Source organism: Thunnus albacares, chromosome 22 (genome assembly GCF_914725855.1).
Source record: "Thunnus albacares chromosome 22, fThuAlb1.1, whole genome shotgun sequence".
NCBI lineage: Eukaryota > Metazoa > Chordata > Actinopteri > Scombriformes > Scombridae > Thunnus > Thunnus albacares.
The window spans coordinates 2,696,945-2,724,420 of NC_058127.1; the positions used below are offsets into that span (position 1 = coordinate 2,696,945).

The window sequence follows — 27,476 nt, forward strand, 5'->3', positions numbered from 1 at the left end:
ATTTTCAATTCTTTTCTTTTTCTCACCTCAGGGTTGGTTTAACTTGTTTAGTGCTGAAGTGTTTGTTGGTCAGATGGTCTCATGTCGTCTTTTACTGCTGGAGTTCGCTGCTCTGCTGCACAGTGATGGTGTAGAAAGTTCATAATATACTTCAAGGTCATTATTTAGTCATTAAATCAAAACGTTTGCAACCGCTGCCTTTTAACTGAATGATGAATCACAAGATAACCCTTGATAACCTTGTTAACCCTTGATAACTCTTGTTAACTCTTGATAACCTTGTTAACTCTTGATAACTCTTGATAACTCTTGTTAACTCTTGATAACTCTTAACTCTTGATAACGCTTGATAACGCTTGTTAACTCTTGATAACGCTTGTTAACTCTTGATAACTCTTGTTAACTCTTTAACTCTTGATAACTCTTGTTAACTCTTGATAACTCTTGATAACTCTTAACTCTTGATAACGCTTGATAACGCTTGTTAACTCTTGATAACGCTTGTTAACTCTTGATAACGCTTGTTAACTCTTGATAACTCTTGTTAACTCTTTAACTCTTGATAACTCTTGTTAACCCTTGATAACTCTTGTTAACTCTTGATAACCTTGTTAACTCTTGATAACTCTTGATAACTCTTGTTAACTCTTGATAACTCTTAACTCTTGATAACCCTTGTTAACTCTTGATAACCCTTGTTAACTTTTGATAACTCTTAACTCTTGATAACCCTTGTTAACTCTTGATAACCCTTGTTAACTCTTGATAACCCTTGTTAACTCTTGATAACCCTTGTTAACTCTTGATAACGCTTGTTAACTCTTGCTAACTCTTGATAACTCTTAACTCTTGATAACCCTTGTTAACTTTTGATAACTCTTAACTCTTGATAACCCTTGTTAACTCTTGATAACTCTTGATAACTCTTAATAACCCTTGTTAACTTGTTAACTCTTGACAACTCTTGATAACTCTTAACTCTTGATAATTCTTGTTAACTCTTGTTAACTCTTAACTCTTGATAACCCTTAACTCTTGTTAACTCTTGATAACCCTTGTTAACTATTGTTAAGTCTTGTTAACTCTTAACTCTTGACAACTCTTGTTAACTCTTGATAACTTGTTAACTCTTGATAATCCTTGATAATCCTTGTTAACTATTGTTAACTCTTGATAACTCTTAACTCTTGATAATTCTTAACTCTTGATAACTCGTTAACTCTTGATAACTTAACTATTGTTAACTCTTGATAACTTGTTAACTATTGTTAACTCTTGATAACCCTTGTTAACTCTTGATAACTCTTAACTCTTGTTAACTCTTGATAACCCTTGTTAACTCTTGTTAACTCTTGATAACCCTTGTTAACTCTTGATAACTCTTAACTCTTGTTAACTCTTGATAACCCTTGTTAACTCTTGATAACCCTTGTTAACTCTTGTTAACTCTTGATAACTCTTGTTAACTCTTGATAACTCTTAACTCTTGTTAACTCTTGATAACTCTTAACTCTTGATAACTCTTGATAACCCTTGTTAACTCTTGATTACTCTTGTTAACTCTTAACTCTTGTTAACTCTTGATAACTCGTTAACTCTTGTTAACTCTTGCATGTATGAGCTGTAAACAGTCTGGAGGCTGCACTGCTCTCACTGTTGAGTTCTGCCTTTTTCCATCAACATCACATACCTGGACATTGATAAGAGGAGCTGATCAGCTTGGAGGCAAATGATTCACACCCTTGTTAACTCTTGATAACCCTTGTTAACTCTTGATAACGCTTGTTAACTCTTGCTAACTCTTGATAACTCTTAACTCTTGATAACCCTTGTTAACTTTTGATAACTCTTAACTCTTGATAACCCTTGTTAACTCTTGATAACTCTTGATAACTCTTAATAACCCTTGTTAACTTGTTAACTCTTGACAACTCTTGATAACTCTTAACTCTTGATAATTCTTGTTAACTCTTGTTAACTCTTAACTCTTGATAACCCTTAACTCTTGTTAACTCTTGATAACCCTTGTTAACTATTGTTAAGTCTTGTTAACTCTTAACTCTTGACAACTCTTGTTAACTCTTGATAACTTGTTAACTCTTGATAATCCTTGATAATCCTTGTTAACTATTGTTAACTCTTGATAACTCTTAACTCTTGATAATTCTTAACTCTTGATAACTCGTTAACTCTTGATAACTTAACTATTGTTAACTCTTGATAACTTGTTAACTATTGTTAACTCTTGATAACCCTTGTTAACTCTTGATAACTCTTAACTCTTGTTAACTCTTGATAACCCTTGTTAACTCTTGTTAACTCTTGATAACCCTTGTTAACTCTTGATAACTCTTAACTCTTGTTAACTCTTGATAACCCTTGTTAACTCTTGATAACCCTTGTTAACTCTTGTTAACTCTTGATAACTCTTGTTAACTCTTGATAACTCTTAACTCTTGTTAACTCTTGATAACTCTTAACTCTTGATAACTCTTGATAACCCTTGTTAACTCTTGATTACTCTTGTTAACTCTTAACTCTTGTTAACTCTTGATAACTCGTTAACTCTTGTTAACTCTTGCATGTATGAGCTGTAAACAGTCTGGAGGCTGCACTGCTCTCACTGTTGAGTTCTGCCTTTTTCCATCAACATCACATACCTGGACATTGATAAGAGGAGCTGATCAGCTTGGAGGCAAATGATTCACATCAAACATTATTTTATGTAGCAGAATTTATTTTTCTTCTTTCCAAACCCAGTAGATTTATCTGAGGTTGGGAACAGCTGCTGTAAAACATGAAAAATGTTGGAAAAACATCTGAATTATGTTATAAATGTGGCTGCTGAAACGTTTCCAGCTGACATTAAAACAGCGACAGAGTCGAGTCCAGTAATCAGTTGAATATTTGGCAGATCGGTTGTTGTTTGAGGTTCCAACATCAGTTAAACACCTGAACGGTCGGCCTGACCAGAATATTAATCTTCTCCAAACACTTAAGTCCCAGTTTGAAAAGGTGGTAAGACATTTTAAGTCATTTCTTCTGACAAACGACACGTTATCTGTTAATCAATCAACATTTTATTTGTTTGGACAGAACGAATCTGACTGAAGCTCAACACAGAAAACAAAAAGAAAACAGTAAAAACAACAACAGGCTTCATTTTAACGTCAGAAATCGTTTTAGAGGTAATTTAATTAAGTGTCTGAGTTTTCATTTTATAATCAAACTCTTCATTCCTGTTTTCCTTTAATGGTGTAAAATACTTTATATTTTATCTGTGAATCCACATTAAATGGTTAATAAATAGGGTCACATTCATCATTACTGCTGCTTTCCTGATTCCAGGTTTGACTTTCAGTCTTTGGACTGTTGAATAATAAATAAGTGTTTATTTAATGCTTTAATTTATTCTTTAAGGATTCATTTCTATCAGTAAAAACAGAAGCTGTGTGAGGTTTGAATATCACAACCTGGATGTTAAATAATTAATTCTGTCACTTTTTTAGTCTCAAACTAATTAAAGAAAATAAAAATAGGTGTGATTTTTCCACATTAGATCTTAAAATTTGATATTTTCCCCTAAAATGAACAAAACCAAGCAGAGAAACGAGCTGCAGGAAACAAACTGAACCAAACAGACTGATGTCATCAAACGTTCTCAGTCTCATGTTAAATACGAGTTAAAACTGTACAAACACGTTCATGTATAAATATACAAAACACATTTTAAAGTTGTTTAAAGTCCCAAAGAGTCGACACAAAACAACAACCTTCCAAATCAATAAAAATAAACAAAAACTCTTTCTGTTGATGCCACTGACTTAAAACGGATCAATAAAACGTTTTAACCTTCTTATGTTTCTGTGGCCTGAACTGATCTGATGAAGATCAACATGAAGAAACATTAGTAACTTTGTACAGAACTTCCCTCTTTTCTCCTCTGATAAAGAAATAAACGTCTCAGGCTGCAAATAAAACCCCAAAACTTTAACTCTGCCTTTAAAACGTGTCCTTCTGCTTCCTGTTTTTCCTCCTTTTTCTTCACAGAACCTTAATGTCAGTGTAGATAAAACGTCCAGCTAATTAGGAAATATGGGAAAACATGTCTGATGGTGTCTTTTTTTACATCTTCTCTCTGTGAATGTGCTTTAAATTAGACTAAAACTGAATGTAGTCTGTAGGGAAAACATCTTCAATCTTCTCCCATCTGTCAGACGATCGCAGCCTTCAAAAATCTACAAATGAAAACCGTGAACTGGCTGCGAAGCTGCGAGTCGGGCAAATTAGGAAACCTTCAGCCTTGTCTTCAGAGACACATCCTCTTCCTCACATGACCATTAACTCTCATCGGCTGAGAGGAACTCTGAGAAAAGCTCCTCTTCTTCTTCCCCTCAAACTCAGATGAACACAAACATGAAACGGATCAAACATTCTTCTAGAAGAAGAAGAAGATAAATCCTCCTCCTCTTCTTCTTCTCTGTTTTCAGCTCTCTCTCTCCAGAAGTGAGAGGTCTAACTATTATTTTTATTATAGAACAATCTGTTGATTGTTTTCTGGATTAATCGATCAGTCGTTTGCTCCGTAAAATGTCAGAAAATTGTGAAACATTTGGATCTTTGTTTCCCCAAAACTCAGATATTCAGTTTAAAATCACAGAAGAATAAAGAAACCAGAAAATATTCACATTTAACAACCAGGAATTAGAAAATCTTTCTTAAAAAATGTCTCAAAACTAACTAATTTATTTTAATTGACTAATTGTTGCAGCTCTAATGAACAGTCACGGAGGAGACGTCATCCTCTGAGTTCAGATGTGAATGATTAATTATGTACGTTCGTCCCAGAATAATCAATCAACATGAACACATTCCTGACCTGCTTTAACGAGCTTGTTGACCTCGTTGACCTCTAAATTAAAGCTGATATAAATATATAGATATAAATCATTGTTGTTCCAACATGGATCTATCAAACACATCCATAAAATTAATCACTATTTTGATAATCAATTAATAATTTTGAGTCGTTGTTTAAAAGTCCAGATTCTTTAATCTTCTTCTTTAATCTCTGTGACAGTAAACCGTCATGTTTCACCGTTTTCAGTCATTTTAAAGACTAAACGACTGGTTTAATCAAGAAAATAATCAACGTTAACGGATCATTTAAAGAATAACAGTTAGTTTCAGCCCTGTGATGATGTTTTAGACGATCTTGTTTCCGTTTGTCCAGTTTTAACGTGACGACGACAGAATCTTACAGGTTACAAATAAACAACAGAAACCTGCTGATCTGATGGCGGCGTCACGTATCAGGTTCGTATCATAGATGCGTCTCTACTGAGGCATTATGGGAAAGAAAGCTGAAAGCTGGCTGAAGGGAAATAACAGCGGAGAGACATTTAACAGACGTTTTATCTGCTACGTGTGGAATCTAAACAGCGTCTTATCGTCCTTCAGTTTACAGGTTTCTAAATCAGAGACGCTAAATATTGTCTCTTCTTCTTCTCTGACGGAGATAAACGTTAAAATAGAGGAAGGAGCTGAACCTCTGCAGGGAACGATGTCATCGTGGGAGGTCATGTGATAAACAGTTCTGCCTTTTCTCTTCCTCGCTTACTGTAAATAACGTCGTGACGGACAAACAGTTTCCTGCAGATGTTTAACGGTGATGATGTCACCGTCAGTAGAAAGGCGACTGCGAGCTGATGTAGAGCCGCTGCGTCTGGGAGGCGGGAGGGCTGAGCGTGGAGAGAGAGGAGAGGGGAGAGAGGGGGAACGGGGAGGGTGGCGGAGGAGTCGGAGGTGGAGGTGGAGGAGGAGGAGGAGGAGGAGGAGGGGGAGGAGGAGGAGGGAGGCAGGAGGCGAAGGCTCTGCCTCCGCAGGTCAGCAGGCCGGGGCTGGTGGCGGCGGGGGGGACGGCGAGCGGAGGAGACGGGCTGCCGGAGGAGTCGCAGGAGGCGGCGCTCAGGAAGGACGAGTCTGGAGGAGAGAGAGAGAGAGAGGAGGTGAGACGGATGGAGGAAGAGGAGGAAGAGGAGAGACGGAGGAAAGATGTTTGACTTGTGAGCTTTTAATTTAAAAAAAAACAAACAGGAAGTAAAATCACATCGTTCTGGACAATAAATGTATCAGAAGTACATGTTGCTACAGCGACAGGAAGAGGACACGAGGGAGAGATGGAGGAGGAGGAGGAGGAAGAGGAGGAAGAGGAGGAAGAGGAGGAGGAGGAGGAGGAGGAGGAAGGAGTGGTTGAGTGTGAGACAGCTCTGATTAACCGCAGGGCGCTCCCAACTTCCGTCTTTACATTTTCAAAATCTCGTGTCCAGAAAAAACAGTTTAATTGCGTCGGGGGGGAGTCAGCCGGTGGTTTGTGATTCAGACCGCGGGGACGCCGCCGAGCCGCCGCTGAGACACAAACCTGCTTCCTGCGAGTCAATTAAGAAAAAAAAAAAACCCACACACTTCATATTTCAGCCTCTAAAACGCTGCGTTCTGTCGCCCCGTGCGGCTCTTACTTCCTTTTTTTTGACACTAAAGATATTTCTGAGTTGCACTTAATTGCTCCGACGGCGAGTCGCCGCTGCACTTAAGCTCCGTCCCCCGAGAGACGCGTTCACAATAACAGCAGAGAGGAGGAGGAGGAGGTGAGGGAGGAGGAGGAGAGGGAGGGAGGATGAAGGCTACAATAGAAAACCTCTCATCCTCTCTACAGTCACACAGACACTGTGAGTGTTCATCATCATCTTATTCTGTTTCTTCTTCGTTGGTAACTACGTTCCATCTGTGCTGAAGGACCAAACATCAGTTATTGATCAGACCTGATTCCACAGGAGAGCAGCTGAAAGTTCAAGAAGTAAATCCATTAAGTCTTACTTGATTCATCTGTAAGTTCTGCAGTCTGTCTCCAGACGAGATAATGTCATGATTTATTCTCACAGCGAAGGCAATCAAGCCTCGACGCGTATCGACTCCGAGTCTTCATCAGGACTCTGATGAAGACTTAGAGTTGATCATCAGGGTCCTGATGATGAAGACTCAGTCGATACGTGTTGAGGCTTGATTGCCTTCGCTCTGAGAATAAATCATGACATGATCTCGTCTGAAGACAGAAAGGCTCAGTTATTGAAGTTCTTTTGTACTTTCAGCTGCTTCAGTTTAAATCAGAGAGACGTTGTGACGGATCCGTCTGTTGTTGTTGTTGTTTACATGTTGCTTCCTGTTTTCACCACAACACTCTGACGAAGGAGACTTTTAACCTCAGTGAAGTTTTCCAGGTGAAATAAAAGAACCAACGAGAGTCACAGACGGGAGGAAAGTATTAAGAGACGGAACGGAAGACAAAGAATCAAATAACAGATTATTTTCTTTGTCTATAAAACATCAGAAAACTGAAAAACGTTCGTTACCAAGACGATGTTAACAAACTGTTATCCTTCACTACAGTAAATCTTTGATATTTGGATCGTTTGTCGGACAAAATAAGACTTAAAAACTTCTCCTCTGACTGAGGGAACAGACGTTTAAAACACAGAATTGATGAATTGAGGAAATAATCAGCTGATTATTGATAATGAAAATAATACTTCGTTGCAGCCGTTACTGCAAATTCTGTTGTTTAAGAAGCTGAAAGCATAAAATATTTTGCATTTTTTGCTTGAGAACTAAAGAATGAATCCATGATTATGAAGAGTTTTCTACAGGGATCATCACAGACGTTTACTAATCCTGAAAAGTTTTCCTCCGTAAACACTGAAAGATGAAACTGACATTTTCAAAAAAAGTGGCAAAATGTTTCCAGCTGCTCAGATGTGACGATTTAATGTTTTTCTTTGTCGTTCGTTACAGTAAACTGAACATTTTTGGGTTTAAAAACTTCACCTTTGACTGATTATAACGAGCGTTTTATTTTCTGACATGAAAACAAAAGAACAAACTGAACTGAAGTCCTCTGACGGAGAGAGAGAGAGAGAGAGAGAGAGAGAGAGAGAGAGAGAGAGAGAGAGAGAGAGGCTGGAGGAGGCAGCCGCGCTGTGATTGGCTCAGACGGAGCTCCAGATGGCTCCACTTCAAAGTCTGACAGCTGCTGCGACGCCGTCCAGACCAACACAAACCTGCTCTCCAGTCTTTCTACAGTTCTTATTCTCCGTTCAGGTGACGTAGAACCTTCAACAAGCAGCTTCCTGAAGCTCCTCCGACTGTCACATCAGTCCAGAGACGATATAGTTGAAATAAAAGGATGAAGAGATTCATGATGAACTCGCTGCTGTCATTTAAATCCTGTCCGGAGCGTCAGGATTGTGTTTTAAAGTGTTTTCCTTCTAAAAAAGTAGTTTTTGCTAATCTGCTAATCTTCGCTAACAGCAACATTTAGTGTGTTTGTGAGCAAACATGTCGTTTGAATCAGATTTATTAGTGATGAAGATCAGAGACACTGAATCATATCAACATGTGTTTCCTGCTCAATGTTTATAACTGCAGTCATGTGACCAGTTTAACGTCCTTTATAAGGTAAACGTATCGACAGAGACGATCATGTGACTCTTAATAAATAACAATGTTAGATGACGACTGTACAGGCTTCAGTTCTCTGAGCTGCTGGATGAAGACAAATCAACTGTTTTAATATTCATGTGAGGTGACGGCTCTCCACCAGTGTGACCAATGTCTCTGATTTCTGAGTGTTTCTGGATGAACTACAAGCTGTGGTTCAGGAAGGTAGAACGAGTACAGATGACCAGAGAGAGAGAGAGAGAGAGAGAGAGAGAGAGAGAGAGAGAGAGAGAGAGAGAGAGAGAGAGAGAGAGAGAGAGAGAGAGAGAGTTTCTTTGTCTGCAATTTAATGTAAAACATTTAGTTTTTGTCTGACAGACGTTTCACTGCTGCAGATGTATTCTGGTGTCTTGTGAGTCCGTGTTGGGATGAAAATCAAGCTGTTTAAAAAAAAGCTTCAACAGGTTGAAACTGAGTGTTTAAAAGCACAAAATCTTTTTTTTAACGTGTTTCTTCAACATGTTGTCAAAGTTTTTTAAAGTTGTTCTCCTGGTTTGAAAGGACAAATCTTTACTTCCAAACTTGCAGATGTACATTTGCACCCGGCGGTTGTTTCAGAGCTGAGTTTACAGCCCACACAGTAGCGACGCTGCCGGTCATGTGACTCCAGGCGGCGTCTCACAGCTCAGCTCTGAAACTGTGAAACAGTCGATCTGAGCCTGAAGGCGTCTTAACTTCCTGTTTGCTTTCTGCTGGAGTAGATTCACTGCTGGACTGATCCCCGACAGCCTCAAATACAAAATAATGTTTCTCACACTCATCAAAACATCATTCAAGCCTTCAAATCTTACTTTCAATCATGCAAAACCTTTTTTATCTGATGAATGAGAGCAGCCGTGTGTCTTGTTTCTGAACATGTGGCCGAGCAGACGGCTGCGGTTAGCGGATGACGTGAAGGAGATCAAACAAAAACCTCCACACGTTCATGTGAGCGTCGTGTTCTTCTTTCACAACGGTGAGTTTTTCACAAGTTTACAGGTTTGGATTCATGACTGTCTCTCAGCTTTGAAGCAGCCGAGTTAACCTGCCAACAAAGACAGACGGACCACCTGTTGAGTCCCTCATCATCCTCACTCTGACTTCTCCTCTCAGAGAGATTTAACCTCCTTTCATCTCTGATAACAAATGAACATTATGAGAAATTAAAGTAAAATCATGTGGCAGCATGTTAAGCTTCTACTGTATTTAACCTCCTTTATCCAAAAGGAACGCAGCGTCTCACCTCTGCTTGTTTATTCATACAATACGTGTAAACACACTGTTTACAGCAAACAAACATCAACAAGTCTGATTCTATAAACTGTATTTACATGACATGTCTGCATCTGGATGTTTGTAAACACTGAACGCAGCCCGCGCATCTTAATCTGGATTTACGCCTCTGTGTGTGTGTGTGTGTGTGTATGTGTGTGTGCGTGCGTGTGTGTATGTGTGTGTGTGTGTGTGTGTATTGAGCAGTACCCAGGTTCCACAGAGACGTCTGTGCTGCCAGCTCTTTAGCGTCATCCAGCAGCACACACAGCTTGTCTGGGATGTAGGTGCTTCGTGTTGACGGGATCACCACCTACACACACACACACACGCACGCACGCACACACACACACACACACACACAGACGACATTACATGACTTACATTCATTTCCTACATTAAGGGGACCTGCTTTTTGTCCCTATAGGGGAGGCGAGTCCCCACAACATGATAAATACCTGTTTCACACACACACACACACACACACACACACACACACACACACACACACACACACACACACACAGACACAGACACACATACATCAACAGAGGACATTACATTGACTTACATTCATTTCCTACATTAGAGGGACCTGCTTTTTGTCCCTATAGGGGAGGCGAGTCCCCACAACATGATAAATACCTGGACCACACACACACACACACACACACAGACGTTTGTTTTTCTACTATATGAGGACCTTAACCATCGTAACTAAATGCCTCATCCTGACTTTTAACTATCTTAAAAACAAGTCTCACACACCTCTGTGTCTTCAGTTGGTCTGATTTTGATGGTTGTATTATTGTATTATGTAGTTTTAAAGGCTGCTGCAAGTGAAGCCAGAGGAAGTGAAATAAGGTGAAGAGCACTACGCTAAAGCTAAGTGTAGTGAGATAAAGTGAGATGAAGTGAGGTGACATTAACAGAGCAGCAGTAAGATGAGGCGTGAAGTGCCTCCATCATCACGCTCACGGCTGTGGAGGGAATTTTTTATTAATGAATAGGTTATAAATACACCTCTTTGACCTCTTGTTTATTAGCATAATGTTTGTCCTGGAGACCAACATATGTACAACATTATGTATGAGGGTCGGTGTAAAGACCTTGTAGAGGAGCAGCAGTTTTCCGTCGTGTCCAGGTGTGGAGTACAGGTGGTACTCGGGGGGCGACCAGTAGTTTTTGCGGCAGTAGAAGTCGAGCAGGCTGACGGCCGAGTAGATCTGACTCTGCTTCAGGGACAGCAGGCTGGTGGGGGAGAGGGGAGTGCCGGGGAACAGGGGGTACATACACCTGTCGGGGTCCTCTGATGGTACAGATAGTACAGTGTTAGTGCTCGTTTAGACCTGCCGACAGATGCTTTGGTTTGGCTTTAATACAACCAGAAGCTGAACTGTCAGGACAAACAATAAACTGGTGTTCTGTGGAGACATGAGGTCACCTGTTCATGTTGACTGGTTACTTACTAACACGTCTACTGGACTAAAGCAAGAACAACTGGTGGACTAGACTCAGTTTAAACATATATTTAAAAATCAGTTCAATAATTTTTCTTCATGTTTGGATCCAAACCAACAACGAACTGATCTACTAACAAGTATTGTGTGTGTATCAAAGCTGATATATCTTATTAAAAACTTGTCAGTGAGTCACACCGCTGCTCTGGGTCACATGTTCCTTCATCATGAAGAGTTTGGTCATGTTAGTTTGTTTAGAAACGGCTCCAAAGACTAATAACAGCATCATGTTTTCAGTCTCCAGAGAGTAGTTCTGTGTACAGTACTGTAGTCTGTTTACAGCTAGCTTGTTGTGCTACATATCACAACCTCTTGACTTTGTACTGAACTTACTTACAATTTACAATGTAGCACAAAGTCCAGAGTTTCTGATATGCAGCACAACAAGCTAGTGAAGCTTTAACCTCTTAAACTCCACTAGGACGCAGACGTCCTCTAGTCGGCGCTCTCTCTCTCCCTTTCCTGCCTCGCTACGTCACATCCCTTCAGTATGCAGGGACGTTGTTCCGTCTAAAGCGGCGATACAGAGTTGATTTTGTCACACAAGCCGCTGTTTTCCGGCTCGCAATGATATTGATGAAGGTAATTCCCCACCGATTAAACATTATGCACATCATATGGTCTTTCTGGGTAAAGCAGCAGGTGAAGTGTGTCAGGTCCAGTCCAAGGCGAAGGTGATCCCAGTATTCCCTGTTCCTGGAACCTGCGCTGCTTCCTTGCAATGGCTGACTATTAGGGGGGGCGTTTGCAAAAAAAAGTTCTGTTGTTTCTGCACAGTTAACTGACCTGTTAAACCCAAAAGTTCGGCTCGTGTGGTCTGACGGTTGTCAACATGCTTCTCAGCAGATTACAGCCCTGCTGACTAACGCTCCCGTGCTTGCCGGCGCCTGACTTTGATCAGCCATTTAAGCTGGCAATTGATGTGAGTGAGTCGGGGGAGGGGAAGGGGGGGGGCTGCTCTGCTTCAGGATGGTGCTGATGGAGGAGAACACCCAGCGTCCTACTTCTCCAAAAAAGTTCAACCGTCATCAGAGCGCTTATACTCTACAACTGAAAAAGAGGTCGTTGCTATGGTTCTGGCTTTGAACCATTTTGAGGTGTGTGTCAGGTCATCGAATATTCCCGTCACGATTTACACTGATCACAAGCCTCTTGTGGTTTTTGCAGAGGAAGTGTAGTACAAAGCAGAGGTTGATGTAAAACATATCCGTGGAAGGGAAAGTGTTGTGGCAGATGATGTGTTGTGGTGTTTGTAAGTATTTTGTTGTGATAGTTTTTTTTTTTTTATGTGTGATAAAAACAGATTCACTGACTCAGGGTGGGGGTGTTACATGCTCCCACTTCTTCTTCTTGTGTTTTTCTTCCTCTTCTCTCCTCTCTCAGGTGTTCCTCATCAGATGATTAATAGGTGGCCCTGCCTCATATTTCAGAGAGCAGCTCTGACTATGCAGCCTGCTGCCGTCACAGAGTTTTATTCCTTTGCTCCTTATTTTGAGTTATTTCTTTTGAGGATGGAGGTCTGGTTTTGTTAGTAAAGTTTATGGTGTTTTTGATAGTTCAGGGAGGAAAGCTGTGGGTCCGACGGCCTCCAGACTCTCATAGTTCTCATTGACGTGTTACATTGTAAATTGTAAGTAAGTTCAGTACAAAGTCAAGAGGTTGTGATATGTAGCGAAACTGTAAACAGACTACAGAACTGTACACAGAACTACTCTCCTGAGACTGAAAACATGATGCTGTTATTAGTCTTTGGAGCCGTTTCTAAACAAACTAACGTGACCAAACTCTTCATGATGAAGGAACATGTGACCCAGTGCAGCGGTGACAAGAACAACAACGGAGGAATAAGATACATCAGGCTTTGACACACATACAACACTTGTTAGTAGATCATTTTATTGTTGGTTTGGATCCAAACATGAAGAAAAACACAGAAAATCAGCAGACTGATCCTTTAAGTGAGCATTTTCTCAAAGACACTAAGAAGTGTAATTCGACACAATTTTATAACATTTTAATACAATAAACAACCGATTAATCACAAAAAGCAACAAGCAGGTACATGAATGATGAACATACACACAACTGGCCCGTTTTCTTGTATCGCTGCTGCTCTCTTGAAACAACATTCATTGTAATTGAGTCTGTTCTTCAAACTTTACATCTAAATTCATTAAAAAATGTCATGAAGTTGAAACTGTCCGGTTATCTCTTCATTAACAGTTCAGCAGCCAGACGTGACTCAGTTGCGCCTGATCTTCGTAACTTTACGCCTCCGTTACTCCCTCGTTAGATCTCTCTGTCCAGGAATATATTCACCGCTTTCATTCCTCTTCTTTTACATCATGCTTTTATTTTGAAAAATATCGAGTTTCTTCGATAACAGCAGTTTCAGATTCAAGTCAGTGAAAAAAGCTGTTTCATTGATTTAATAAGAAAGCAGTGATGTGTTGTAAGAAACATAATAAGTGCTGAATAAATTAAGGCCTCTCAGAGATGTATGAGCTGCTGTGAGTGCGTCCTTCAGACAGGATGAAGTATCGCCGACATTAGCCAACGGTAAACAAAACACTTGACCTGCTCTAATTACCGTGATACGTGAAACATATCCAGTTATGCTAATTATGTCATTAATTAAGCTGAAGAGCTTTACACTTGTCTTCAACACATTATATGAATATATAAACTTTATCTGAAAGCAATAAGCAGCTTCAATAAACTCTGGTTTTCATGATTAAACGTTAATTTATGCGGCGACGGTTTGCTTTTAGCAACAATACATCTGTCTAACTGAGTGAGGTAGCTCTTTATAATTACAGTGAATAAACGACTGCTCTTCTGTATCTCACTGCAACAGAGCACCACCGTAATCCCTGCTACTCTCTCTCTCGCTCTTCAATCAGCATTTCAGTGAGTTTTTTTTTTGTGTGCACCAGTTTCCAGCAGAAACAAGCAGTGAACACAACTCGGACATATCATCAGCTTTTAAGTTGATATGTTGAACTTGTTTCCACGTCCAGCGGTTACGGAGCGACGTTATCATTCATGTGGAGTCGTGTTTCTGTCCACCTGGTGAATGTGAGTCCAATATTCACTCTCTTTTAGCTTCTGTTTTCACTCTCTACCAACTCCTGAGGGAAATATCTGGCTCTTTAGCTGCTGAATGCTCCACTATGTTCACCAGCTAGTCTACAGAATTTCCTCTCCATCTTTCTCAGCTGTTTAAATTCATTAAAGCTGAGGGGTCTTCACCACTCGTTTACTATAAACTGCAGCAGGAAACAACTTTCTAAGCGCTGACAGTTTTAACCAACTGTTGAACTCCTTCATTTATGTGTTTAACGAGAAATTTTCAGATCGAGACACGAGATTGACGCCTTTAAAGATGATCCACCGCCGTATGACACCGAAAATTGACTCTTATAATCCAGTTTGTTCCAAATCCCCCAGACTCAAATGTCATTTAATGCAAATGTACGTGTCAACATCCCTGAACGTCTCACAGTCGTCACAGAGAAACTGTGTTAACAGGGTGAGACTGCTGGTAGCAAACAGGCCGACAGCACACAATGATGAGGAGCGGCTGTATTGGCCTGAATAGAACAGCTGTTATTGTCATATATATCTTTAAAGATACTTTCACACCCGTCCTGTTGGGAAAGTTTACTGGAGATATCATTATTTAAGGAGAATCCTTGAAGCCTTTTATCTCATAAAAATGGAAAACATCCATTAAAGTAGAAAGTAACTCACCAGGTTCATCTGAGTGAGGCCGTATTCACACGGTGTTCAGCTGCAGGGTTGAGCGGAGGTGTGCGGGGGGGGGGGGGGGGGGGGGGGGTGTGGGTGTGTTTATTTGTGCTCTAGAACTTAATCACTGTTAAACAATCAGACAATACTCACTCATTACACTCTGCCCTCTTCCTTAAAGGAGAAACGCTACCAAGAGTTTCCACGGCAACGACACAGAGGTTGACAAACGGTTCAGATCAGCGCTACACTGAATTAATATTTGTTGTTATTTTTTGGCATTAAAAAAAGATTTTTTTGGCCGGGTGGGGGTCTTCATTGGTCTGTACAATTATAGGTGAAACACTGATGAAGTATATCTCATCTCATCTTATCCTTGGTGTCCATTATGTTCAGATCTGAATTTTATATCTTAAATTTTAGCGTCTGAATTCGATTTGACTTGAATTTTTAGATCTGAATTGCCTTTATTGAAATACAGCAACTAGAATATAGCTTTTGAATATTGGACTCATGAATTTTCTATCTGAATTTAAGAACCCTAAAATAAATACAGACAGGAAATAATGTTTTTTTTTTTTATAACATCTGAGGTTTAACTTATTTTTTTTGTTACGGTTACAGCGACTGTTTGAATGGCTTCACCAGTTTGTGCGGTAAGAAAAAAATCAAAACCGCAGCAGCTCTACTTCTACCCCGAAATTTGTATATCCACAGTCTTGTTCCTCGACTTTTTACTAAAGAACCAGACGTTTTCTAACACAGTTGTTCATCTTTTATACCGATGATTCAACCAGGAGAGTTTCATGTTGGTCCAAGCTGTAGAAGAGCTCAAACTGTGAGTCATGTAACACCGTCTATGGGGAATATCTCCTCCTGCTTCACAACTCTATTAGGGCTAAATGCTAAGTTGTTAGCATGTTGGCAGAAGCTGAGGGGTCTGTTTTGTGCTGTGAAGGTTGTCCAAATGAATGTTGACAGTCTGTTAATTAAAGTCGTTATTGTGGTAAGTGATTCGTGTATAATTGGACGCCACCTTTCTCTAGCTTTCACGTTCTTTCTTCTAGTCCTGATCTCTCTCCGTCTCCTCCTCCTCCTCCTCCTCTGAATCTCTTCCTCACATCTCTTCCTCTCTTCTGTCTCTAACTCCCAAAGTGAAACTTTAATTCGTCTCTCCCCTCTTATCTGTCCCTCCGCAAATCATCTCTCCACATCCTCCTCTGTCTCTCTGTAGTAGTATAAGTAGCATCTGACTGCTACAAACGTCTCTCCTCTCATAAATATTTCACAGTCCATTTGTGGGAGAGTTACCTCTGAAACTTTTCTAATTTTCAGAAATGTCTGCGGGCGTCAGGAAATTGGAGTTTTGCTTCATTGCCAGATTATTATCACGGCCATATCAATATACCATTAAGACTTGATGAATGTGGTTTGTAATGGATGAGACAAAGTCCAAACTTGCTAAAAAAAAAATTTGAGGATAATGACCAAGATCATAGTGAAGATAATAACACATATTGTAGAAAGATTTTACCGGCAGACAGAGAGACAGACATGCATTATGAAACAAAAGGTTTCCACTCTACTGTTAAATACGTTTGGACAGTTTCTACTCAGGCAGATAATGTCTTGCTTTGAGAGAGAACTGGACGACGTATCAGTAGACGCTATCATCATGTAAGACTAGATGTCATTTAGGATGTTTCTCATCATGAAATATATAGTTATATATAGTTTCTTGGTCTTAAAGGCTGAATTAGAGCATTTTTTTGACTGTCCGTGTTGTCATTACATCTTTATACCTAATAACTGTTTCTCAAGCTTGTCTGCTGTGTAAAGATCTTCCACAATAACAACAACACATGGTGAGATATTTGGTGCAAAATATAGAAAAATGGAGAATTCATTTGACTATATGAAAGGATCTGAGCTTCAGGCTGCATATAAAGACCATCGCTTGTCTTTAATATTCACTTCCACTCTGAGAAAACTAAACCTGAACCAAAGTTTTTTTTTTTAGTTGCAGTGAATCAGCGTTAAATGTGGAGGAAATGAAACAGATTCACGTTAGCGTCCTGATCCGTAAGTGTGAAATGCGGTTACACGACTGCACGACGGGGGGTGTGCGCTTGATTTGATGCGCCGCGGAGAAATGTCAACCGTTATTCATCTGGCGGTCGCGGTTATTAACACATGAAGATGTTTCAGGACGTTATGTGCAGTTCTGACCTTTTATAAACCTGAGAATTAATTAGTGCTGCAGTGATTATGTGTTTCCTTTATTATTATTATTATTGTTATTTAATTGCTTGGCCTGTAAAATGTCTGAAACTTCCCAGAGCTCAAGGTGAAAGTGATTTGTTCAGTTTAATTTATTACAGAAAAAAGTGTTGAATATTAAACAGATACGATTATGAAATAAAGTCTCATAAAGTCTCATTAGTCTGTTTAATTAAGATTGAACAGTTTGGGGTCTCAGAGATGTTTGAACTGCTGATAAGTGATGATTCATCTATCAGATGTTATCAGTTGACATATTAAAGCTGCTCCTCACCTGCTGCTGCTGAGTAGAAGGGGTTTCCCAGGCGAGGCGGCAGGGACACGGGTCTCAGAGGGGAACATCCGTCTCCGGCTCCTCCCATCATCCCTCCGTCGTTCCTGTGCAGGACGAACGTCCCGTTGCCCGCCGCCGCCGTTCCCGCGGCGCCGTTTCCCAGGTATCCTCTGCTGTTGTACCTCCTCCCCGCCATGCTCACGTCTTTGATCCCCGCCGGTTTGGCCAGCGTCACCTCCACCGCGGCCCCGTCGATCTGGGCGCCGTTCATGAGGCTCAGCGCGGTGACGGCGTCGTCGCGGCAGCGGTAGTGGATGAAGGCGTAGTCGGTGAGCTTCTTGACTCGTTCTACTGAACCTGGTTTGAAGCAGGAGAACTCCTGACGGAGAGTTTCCTCTGTGGTGCTCAGCATGAGGTTACGCACCTGCAGCACCACCAAAACAAACAAACATTCACATTATTATCCCCATAAAACCCTGTAAAACCTTCAGCTTCATCCTCAGCTCAACACACCTGGAGTTTTGACTCCATGTGGAGTTAAATTCACTTCCTGATCCCTCAACTTGAATATAAATACATATTTAAACCTTAATTAACCAGGATGTTCTCTGGACACCTACATTCAGACCAAAGACCAGTGTGTTTCCAGGTGTTCTCTGTGTTAAAAACTAGTATAAAACCTTTTGATGATGATGTCACTGATGATGTCACTTGAGTCAGCGTCGGCTGAAGGTGACTACAAGTTTGTGTGGAGTAAGAAGAAAAGTTAGCAGTAGTTAGTGTAGCTCCTCATCCCTGCTGGACGCTAGCAGCTCCAGGCTACGTTAGCCTCTATTAGCATAATACGCCCCCCAATATCCAGATGCATTGTGGGTAACGTAGTTTTAAACTGTCTATCGTGAGTCTGATGATGTCATTACTTTTTAAGTCACTGAACATCTATAAAAACACAAACTACTTCATTAAAGGCATAAAAACTCCCATCCTTCTAATGAACTTATCATCTAACACAAATATTATAATATTAACCTGCTATATTACACTCCAGACTCTCAGTAACCTTCCTCACAGCGTCTTCAATCACATGTGTTGTCTTTGTGTCAATCAGTAAACACACACAGAGACCAGCGAGGGCTTTATTTACTCGTGGGGCCTCCTGTGCTCCTCTTCCTCACAGCGCTGCTGGCTGCTTTTAGGTTTAGTGTTTGTTGCCCTCAGATCACATGTGAGTAGTTGAGAGTAGAGAAGCCTCAGCAGCAGTAATTGATCCCCCGGAGAGAGTAAAGCTCCTGTGTGTGTTTCCTCCCTGCTGCTCTGCTCTCTGCTCTCTCTCACCTTTGATCTGAACAGGCTTTTGTGAATATCTCAGAGGTCTCCTTCCTATAAACACTGACCTTTGGCTGCAGCGCCGCGGCTGACCTTTTTTATTTAGAGTGATCCTGAATTAAAGGCTTTTCAAAGTTTTTAGAGTGCAGGGCTGAAGTGGTTTATAGATAAACTGTCTCACTCGGCTTACAAATCCTCCTCGGACTTCGTCTTGTTATCTACGTTTCTGATCGATGGAGGTTTAACGAGGGTCGTCGACGCTGGATGAAACCTTTCAACCTCACTCACGTAAAGGACTCTGACGCGCTGCATCACCTCCTCGTCCACGTCCTTCTCAGGCTCGGCCCAGTCCACCTGGATGGAGTGACCCCACAGCTGGAACGTCCCTGTTAAACAAACAGGAAGTTAGATTCAGGTTTTGTCTCCTTCTGCCTGCAAACTAGATTCATTTTCTTTCAACGTTACAGTCTTTTTGTTCCAAGTGAAGCTTCTTCCTCCTGGATCAGATCTCCTCAACACAGATCCATCAGACCAGCGTTACAGAATCTAGTCCAGTACTTCATGTGGGTCTCGGTCAGGAACAGATTGTGTGTGTGTGTGTGTGGCTGCTGCATTAGTGACCTTTACTAAATAACCGTCCTGAACAGGTTATTTAGATGAAAGCTGTCGGGTGTCAGCGGCTGCCGCTGTTAGACTGGAAGTCAATAAACCTGCTGACACGAGAGTGATTCAGCATCGAGTGTTTGTGTCTCCTGCTGAGAAGTCAGAAAAGCTTTTATGTCTACAAAGACTCACTTACCGTCTACATCCAACATCCCGTCTCAGCCTTTCTAACACGTTTCAACACCACACAGAACCAGCTTTAATACCTGAAACCTATTATTTATTATTACATCACATCAGATGATGTCGTTAATTCAATTAATGGGGCCTGAATACAGATGAGCAACAGGAAATGAATGAATGTTTTAACTATTTCAAATACAAAGACATAAACAGTACTTAAGTGTTTAATTTAAAACATTTTAATACTTTTTACAGACTTTTTCTTGATGAAACTGAGTTTTATGCTGTTTTAAACCAGTCAGAAGCCTCAACGCAGCAGTCAGTCAGTCAGACTGTGATTTTATATTACAGCTGCAACTAATGATTATTTTCATTATTGATTATCTTCCCAGAGTCAAAGGTTTCATCTTTAAATGTTTTCTTTTGATGGATAAACAGTCTAAAAGCCAAAGACATTCAGTTTAATATCATCTGTGATAAAGAAAAACATTCAATCATCACATCTGAGAAGATAAAAGCAGCAATATTTGGAGGATATTTGATTATTTGTTTATCAAAATTAACTTTCTGGGTGATCCACTAATTAATTGATTGACTAATCATTGCAGCTCTGTATTATATGATGTAATTATATGAATCAAATATATGAATAAGGGTAGAACAGTATGAATAAACAGATATAAACCAACATGTCTCTGAACCAGATGAGATAAAAGCTGAACATTATGAGTGTAATGAAGGTTTAGAGTTACAGCAGTAAGAGATGCAGCAGCTCTGTGTTCTACCTCCCTCTGCTGGACAACGACGAGTTTTCTGTCTGCAAACGTGTGTATATGACATCTGACTGTTCCAGGAATATAAGATCCTCAGCTTCACTGATGTCATTAATAGTTTGTATTGATGTTATTATTATTCTTTGCTCCTGTTCTGACTTTAACTTGGAGGATAATCATGCTCCCAGTTTTGTTACTACAGTTTGTTTATATATTTTAAAAGTCTTGTGAATGAGCTGTTGTTGTTTATTATTACTGTCTGCAGTGTAACATGATGTACAACAAGATGTAATGTGATACTGAAGACGACTGAACTTCTGTGGTTTCTCTGGTGAATTACGGAGGTTTATTCATGATGCACATCAGAGATGAAGAGTAAGTCATGTGTTTTATGTGTGAGGTCTGACTGGAGGAAGGAGCTGATGCACCACATGGTTTGTTACACTGAAACGTCTCAGAAGTCGACTTGCAAACTGGAAAAAAATACTCTGCAGCTGATTGGATGAACCATCTGTCCATCACCGTCTCACCTTGTGAAGCAGCCAGACTCACGAGAATCATCGCAGGACTCTGATTGGTCCGAACGATACGAGCACACAACTTAAAGCCTGATGATCTCGTGAGTCCAGCTGCGTCACAAGGTGACCGTGGAGGCTTCGGCGTGTTCGGAGCGACTCACAGACGGAGGAGGAAACAGAGAAGAAGACAAAACAGCTGACGGACGGATCACCGGAGACGTTTACCAGGTATGAGCTTCCTCCTCGCCATCGCCGCGGCTTTGTGAGACTCGTACTCGACGAAGGCGAAACCTCGGTTTCTGCTCCTGTCGCTGGAGCTCGGATACACGATGACGTCCACCACGCCGTCCGTCACCTGGGAGACACACACACACACACACACAGAGATATGCAGATATGAGATGAGCACGGCGAGATCGTCCTAATTAGAGTAAAACAGGTAGAAAACGTCGATAAACAGAAACATCTGCTGCTGTTGATGTAACAGACTTGATGTGTTTTGATCTCTGTGAACTGAAACCACACGTCAGACTGTAAAACACAAGTTCTGTCCAAATACTACCAGCGTTCTTCTTCTTCTGCGTCTGTTTTCTCTGGTTTTTTCTAGTCTTATTGTATCTCTGCAGCTCTACCAGCGTCCAGGACCTGCATGTGTGTCCAGATGTTGATCTGAGCTTCTGTTATTAATAAGTTGTTGTTGTTGTTGTTGTTGTTGTGGAGACATGTGAGTGAGTGAGAGTGAGCGGTGACGCACCTTCTTCATCTCCTCCATGATCTCGTCCTTCCTCTTGTCTTTGGGGATGGAGCCGATGAAGAGGCGGCAGTTATCCAGACTCACGCACACTCCGATGAACTTCCCCGCGCGGACCTCGTAGTTGTCCAACATCTGGATGGCTCTCTGAGCTGCTTCCCTGCACCGCAACCGACCAATCAGCAACCATACTTTAACTTTAAGATGAAATAATCAGTTTAACTCCCTCGTTTTAAATACAGGTACAGTTTATTGTCTACGTCTTCAGTATTTAGTTCAACAGAAACAGCAGCTGTTCATCGTTCTGTCATTGATGAGGTTTTACTGGTTTATGTTTGATATGTTTGAACAGAACAAAACATCAGCGAGCAGCAAACTGAAACAACATGTTTAATGTTATAAAAACACAATAATGGAAGATATAAAGACTGAGATCTGTCTGTTCTGGGCTCCTTCATCAGATTATAGAAGAGAAATAAACATAAATAAACATTTAATACATGTTTATAACCAACTATCATGTAGTTATGAGTAGATATGAGGACATAAACAAGTGTTTATTAATGTAAAGTATTTGTCAACAATTATATTTCCCCCATGAATTACAACTGAGTTTTAATATATTGTCAACCATCATCTGCATATACAGCAACTCACACCTGTATCAGAGTGTTAGAAACATTTATTAACTGATTATTAATGATATATATATATATATATATATATATATATATATATATACATACATATATATACACGTGTGTGTGTGTGTGTGTTACCTGTTGGTGTACATGACGAAGGCGTAGCCGCGGTTTTCTCCGCTGAACTCCATCATCAGTCTGAACTCGTAGATCCTTCCGGCTCTCTCGAACAGCGGCACCAGCTCGTCTTCGTACATGTCTCTGGGAATCTTCCCCACGAAGACCTCGCACCCCCGCGGAGGAGCCGGACCCTCCCAGCCTGCAGCGCACACACACACACACACGCGCACACACACTCATTCAGTATTGATTAATCGATATCCGTCACACCGTCCGCTCGACGTCTACAAATGTCTAAAAACGTTGAGTTACTGTCAGCGTAGCTCAGAGTCGACTAACATCCAGCTGTGGAAACATTTCTGACGTTTTTATTTGACGTCGGACACAATCAGTTGAATTTATTCATGACCAACAATATCAATCTCTTATTGAACTAATCCATTAATGCTTTTGTCTATAAAATGTCAGTGAAATTTAAAAAAATGCCTTTAAATTTTCTCAGAGTCAAAGGTGACGTCGTCAGATGTCTTGATACTCAGTTTATTATCATTTAAGACACATAGAAGCATAAAATATCCACATTTCAGAAGCAGAAACCAGCTAATTTTTGGCATTTTTGCTTAAAAAATGACAAATGGTTGTTTGATTATCAAAAAAAGTTGCAGATTAATTGTCTGTCAATCAACTAATCATCTGCGCTTCATCACGTGATCAGTTCCTCACATATAACAGACAGTAACGTCCTCATTAACCAACAGCAGGAAGCATCATTATATGTTATTCATCTGTTAGTATTTCCAGTTTGACTTGTGATTAATAGCTGTTCTTCAGACTCGTGTTCAGACTGTGAAAGTTTAATCTTTTCTTCGGGTCAGTTAGAGGAACATGTCGTGTATGAACTCGTCTAACAGACTCTCAGAGCATCGAAGGTCCAGTGAAGCTGCGTCACATGATCATATTCAACAGCTCTGCACATGAACAGCGTTTCTACTGACGGGAGACGTCAGTCCTGCGTTGTGATGTCAGCTACGGACGCTGGTTCAATGCTCATCGGTGAGTTCGTTTGTTGTCATGGTGACGTCTCATGTTCCTGCTCTTCATTATAGACGATGTTTCATTACGAATCAAACACAATGATCTTGTGTTTCACGTGTATTTGTCAGTCCAGTCATCCTAACAGCATTCTAACTCTGGTATGTTTTCTATCTATATACATATTATTATTACTATTATTTTATTGATCTGTATCACGTTCCTCTCTGCTGTCTTCTTGTGCTGATGTAAAGATAAATTTCCCTCCTGGATCGATAAAGTTCAATCTGATGTTAAATGTCCACAAACTGACTGAAACCACAAGTTCAACCAACCAATCAGCAAACGGCTCAATAACTTTACCTTCAGATACTGTAATTACACAAGACGTTATCGTTATTATTATTATTATAATGCAGTAATGTATAAAAATAATAACTGTTAAATGTTGTATTATTGACAGACTTCAGTTTTTATAGAAATTTTCCTTTTTATGTTTTTAATTTCGCAGCCAAACTGAAGATAAATAAACACATTTTCTTCTGTTTCTTCACTGTTTGTCAGGTTTTGACGACTAATTGAACATTTTTAATGTTTATGTAATAATCATGTTCACGTCTGCGGAGGTTTTTTTTGATGCAATCATAGAGGAACATGATATTCAGGTTATTGATTTCCCAGCGGGACACTTTAATCAGACGTTCATCGGTCGGCGGGATGGAAATTAGACGAGTGTGTCGACGCCGCTCGTCTCATGATGCGTTCGTGTCCTCAGACTGAACGTTCTCCTCACGTTCTCTGTGTGTTTGTATTGGTTGATATTCATGAGTCTTCTGGATGTCAGCAGGAGGTTTCCCAGCAGCCAGCTGGTTGTCACCAATGTTACATATTTATTATATTTATTTTCCATCCTTCTAACAGATGTGATATTGATGCTGAAACTCTTCTCTACATATATTACTGATGTTCAACACACCTGACCTCCCACTATGACCAGTTACAGTCCAGTTCACACTGACCTCCTCCAGTAACTGCCTTTATAGACTCATCAGGTTTCCACACAGTCAAGACAAATAAAAACCTGTGAGTCCTGATCACAGTTCAGTTAATAAATTCCTCTCCTGCACGTCGTCTGTCAGCCGTAGAGTTGATTAATATGATGATTATTTTCCCCAATTAATTCAATAATAGTTGTTTGGTGTGTAAAATGTCAGAAAATGGTGAAAAAAACCCTCAAAGATATTCAGTTTACTGGTGTAAACAAGTAAAAAACACAGAAAATATTCACATTTAAGAAGCTGAAACCAGAGAATTTTTACTTTTTTTCCATTAAAAAATGACTATTAATCAATTACCAAAATAGTTTCAGAATAATGTAACAGTCGGTGATTAATTGATGACTCGTTGCAGCTCTGGTGTACCATGATGCAGCTCAATAAAAGGCAGCGATTCGACTGACGTGATGTGAGTTGACTCAACAGAAACATCAACATCAAAATAACTGAGCAGCTGATCACCTGAAACAACAACAACAACGATCAATTCACTGATGAAAACATCATTAAAACCCTGATCATTTACTACTGACACATGTAGAAAGTGAATAATAAGTGTGGTCAACATTTCTACCTTAATTCTGGCAGTTAATCAATTAGTTAAATGAATCGCCAACTACTATAATAATCTATTAATTGTTTCGATGTCCAAATTCTCTGATTCCAGCATCTCAAATGTGAATATTTTCTGGTTTCTTCAGTCCTTTATGACAGTAAACTGACTATCTTTGAGTTGTGGATAAAACAAAACATTTGAGGACGACATGTTGGGCGTTTACTGGTGTACTTCCTGTATCATGACCTTCACACTCACTCTTACCTGGCGGCGGTCCTCCGTACTTCCTCTGTCCGTTCTCCTGCACCATGTTGTATCCCGTCTTCTCCATCAGAGCCAGCAGAGCCATCTCTTTAGCGCAGGACGCCTTGAACTCGTCCTCGCCCACCAGCGGACTGACTTTACCCGAGTCTCCATCCATGTCTCCGTCTGACTCTCTGTCACCGTCTGTCCAACACGACACAACACACAACTGTGACTGTTTACACATTCAGGTCATGTGATGCTCCAGCGTCCTCCTCTGGACTACGGCTCTCTATTCAAACTATAAAAATAACCATGGCTCTGAAGATGCACTTCACCTGCACAAAATGCTTCATAATTACCAGGAGTTCATTTTTGAAAAGCTTCCAATAATGAACTTTTACTTCAACAGGAGAGTTTTTGCTTTGACTGAGTTACTATAATTCATCCTGGTTGGATTTATAAATATCTTTCTTCACATAACTGCTCCTAAAAGATTTTCATTTCATTTCATTTCCCAATTTAAAATCCAAATGCGACGAAAAACACGAAGCAGAGACAATATGTGACAGAAAGATGAAGAAAAGACTTTGACAAGAAGATAAAACACTTTGAAAACATCTCAAATGACTGTTTGACTCTCATAAACAACATTTAACCGTATTTAGTCTCTTAAAATAACATCATGACTTCTACACAACATGCTCAACAACTGAACAACCAGAGTCTGCTGTAATTAACTGTTTTCACTTCACATTTAATGTTTAAAGGCATTTTTAACCTTTTTATCAGCAGAGTAACTTCATTAGCTGGCAGTATGTGTAACTTGAATTAAAACTGTAGTATTTATGACTATTTATATTTTAAATATCACAAAAGGCTCCCAAAGCCTTACATGTTGAGATGTTTCCTTCAAATAATCCAATCTGAAATGTAGCATGTTGTTAGCTAACGTTAGCTGGTTAGCTATTTTTTAATGTTTTTCATATTCAGTTTTTTAAATATGTTTCGTGCTAACAATGCACAGAGATTAATCCATTATCAAAACACTCAGTTTAATATTTAACCTTCTTGAATAAAATTTCAGCTATTGAAAACGAAGTTAAAAAGACGGTAAATTACCTGTTTAGCTAGCTAAGCTAACATTTGCTAAGCTAACGTTTAGCTATTTGTTATTTTCTGTGGACCGTTTCAATGATCCTTAAAAACAACAGTAAACATTAATGCTAAAGAATTGCCTTCCTAACTTGTACGTCTTCACTGGATTAATGCATCCAAGCTGTAAAACGTCCACAAAATAACAAAACCTGCCGTTAAATTAACGTTAGCTCGCCTCTCTGCCTGCGGCTCTGCGGAGATGTAACGGAAACTTTTGCTTCCCCGCAAAACTTCTTCCAACCGTCGTTGAAGCCAACGGTTAACTGTAAACTTTAAAATTTATCCAAACCAGCTCTCACCAGATCTGTCGTCCGCCATTTCCTGTCAGAATGAAACGTTTTCTTCTTTACAGGATTAAAACTTCACCCAGCAAACAGATAATTTTATCAATTAAAACCGTCATTAGAAAGAAAATCTTACCTGGTAACAACCTACGAGCGTTACCTTTGTAGTCCAATCAACTGGCAGGGATAATGATTGACATAAAGGCGAGTCCTTCTCAGCCAATCAGCACGTTTATGTGGGGCGCGGAAGGCGGGACAACATGTAAATACGTTACTCTAGTGAATAAAATAAAATAAAATAAAATAAAGTAAAATTAAATTAAATTAAATCTAAAAAAATGAATAAATAAATGTAATAAAACTTTCTGTTTTATGTCTGTGAAGCACTTGTTAGCACTGTGAAGTGGATATTATTATTATTATATTAAAGGATATTATTATTATTATTATTATTATTATTATTATTATTATTATTATTATTATTATTATTATTATTATTATTACGACAACAACAACAACAACAACAACAACAACAATAATAATAATAATAATAATTTGTGCATAATCTGACAATTTCATTTTTTTTTTACAATTAAGGAAAAAAG

At 39.8% G+C, this 27,476-nt stretch overlaps 1 protein-coding gene across 5 annotated transcripts; it reads right to left on the reverse strand.

Annotated features, from left to right (window-relative positions):
• Positions 1–5,397: 5,397 nt before the first annotated feature.
• rbm46 (RNA binding motif protein 46) lies at positions 5,398–27,084 on the reverse strand. 5 transcript variants are annotated; one of them, XM_044342004.1, is made up of 10 exons: positions 27,008–27,084; positions 25,451–25,633; positions 22,562–22,742; positions 21,786–21,942; positions 21,257–21,386; positions 19,243–19,340; positions 17,629–18,052; positions 10,914–11,113; positions 10,015–10,117; positions 5,398–5,982 (listed from the first exon to the last, which is right to left on the reverse strand). In XM_044342004.1, exons 2-10 carry the CDS (start codon positions 25,605–25,607, stop codon positions 5,684–5,686), a joined length of 1,749 nt encoding a protein of 582 aa, XP_044197939.1. In that variant the 5' UTR covers positions 25,608–25,633; positions 27,008–27,084; the 3' UTR covers positions 5,398–5,683. The 5 variants fall into 5 exon arrangements, with proteins under 5 accessions (XP_044197939.1, XP_044197937.1, XP_044197941.1 ...); XM_044342002.1 differs by lacking the exon at positions 27,008–27,084 and adding an exon at positions 26,887–27,001; XM_044342006.1 differs by lacking the exon at positions 27,008–27,084 and adding an exon at positions 26,741–26,829.
• Positions 27,085–27,476: the final 392 nt, after the last annotated feature.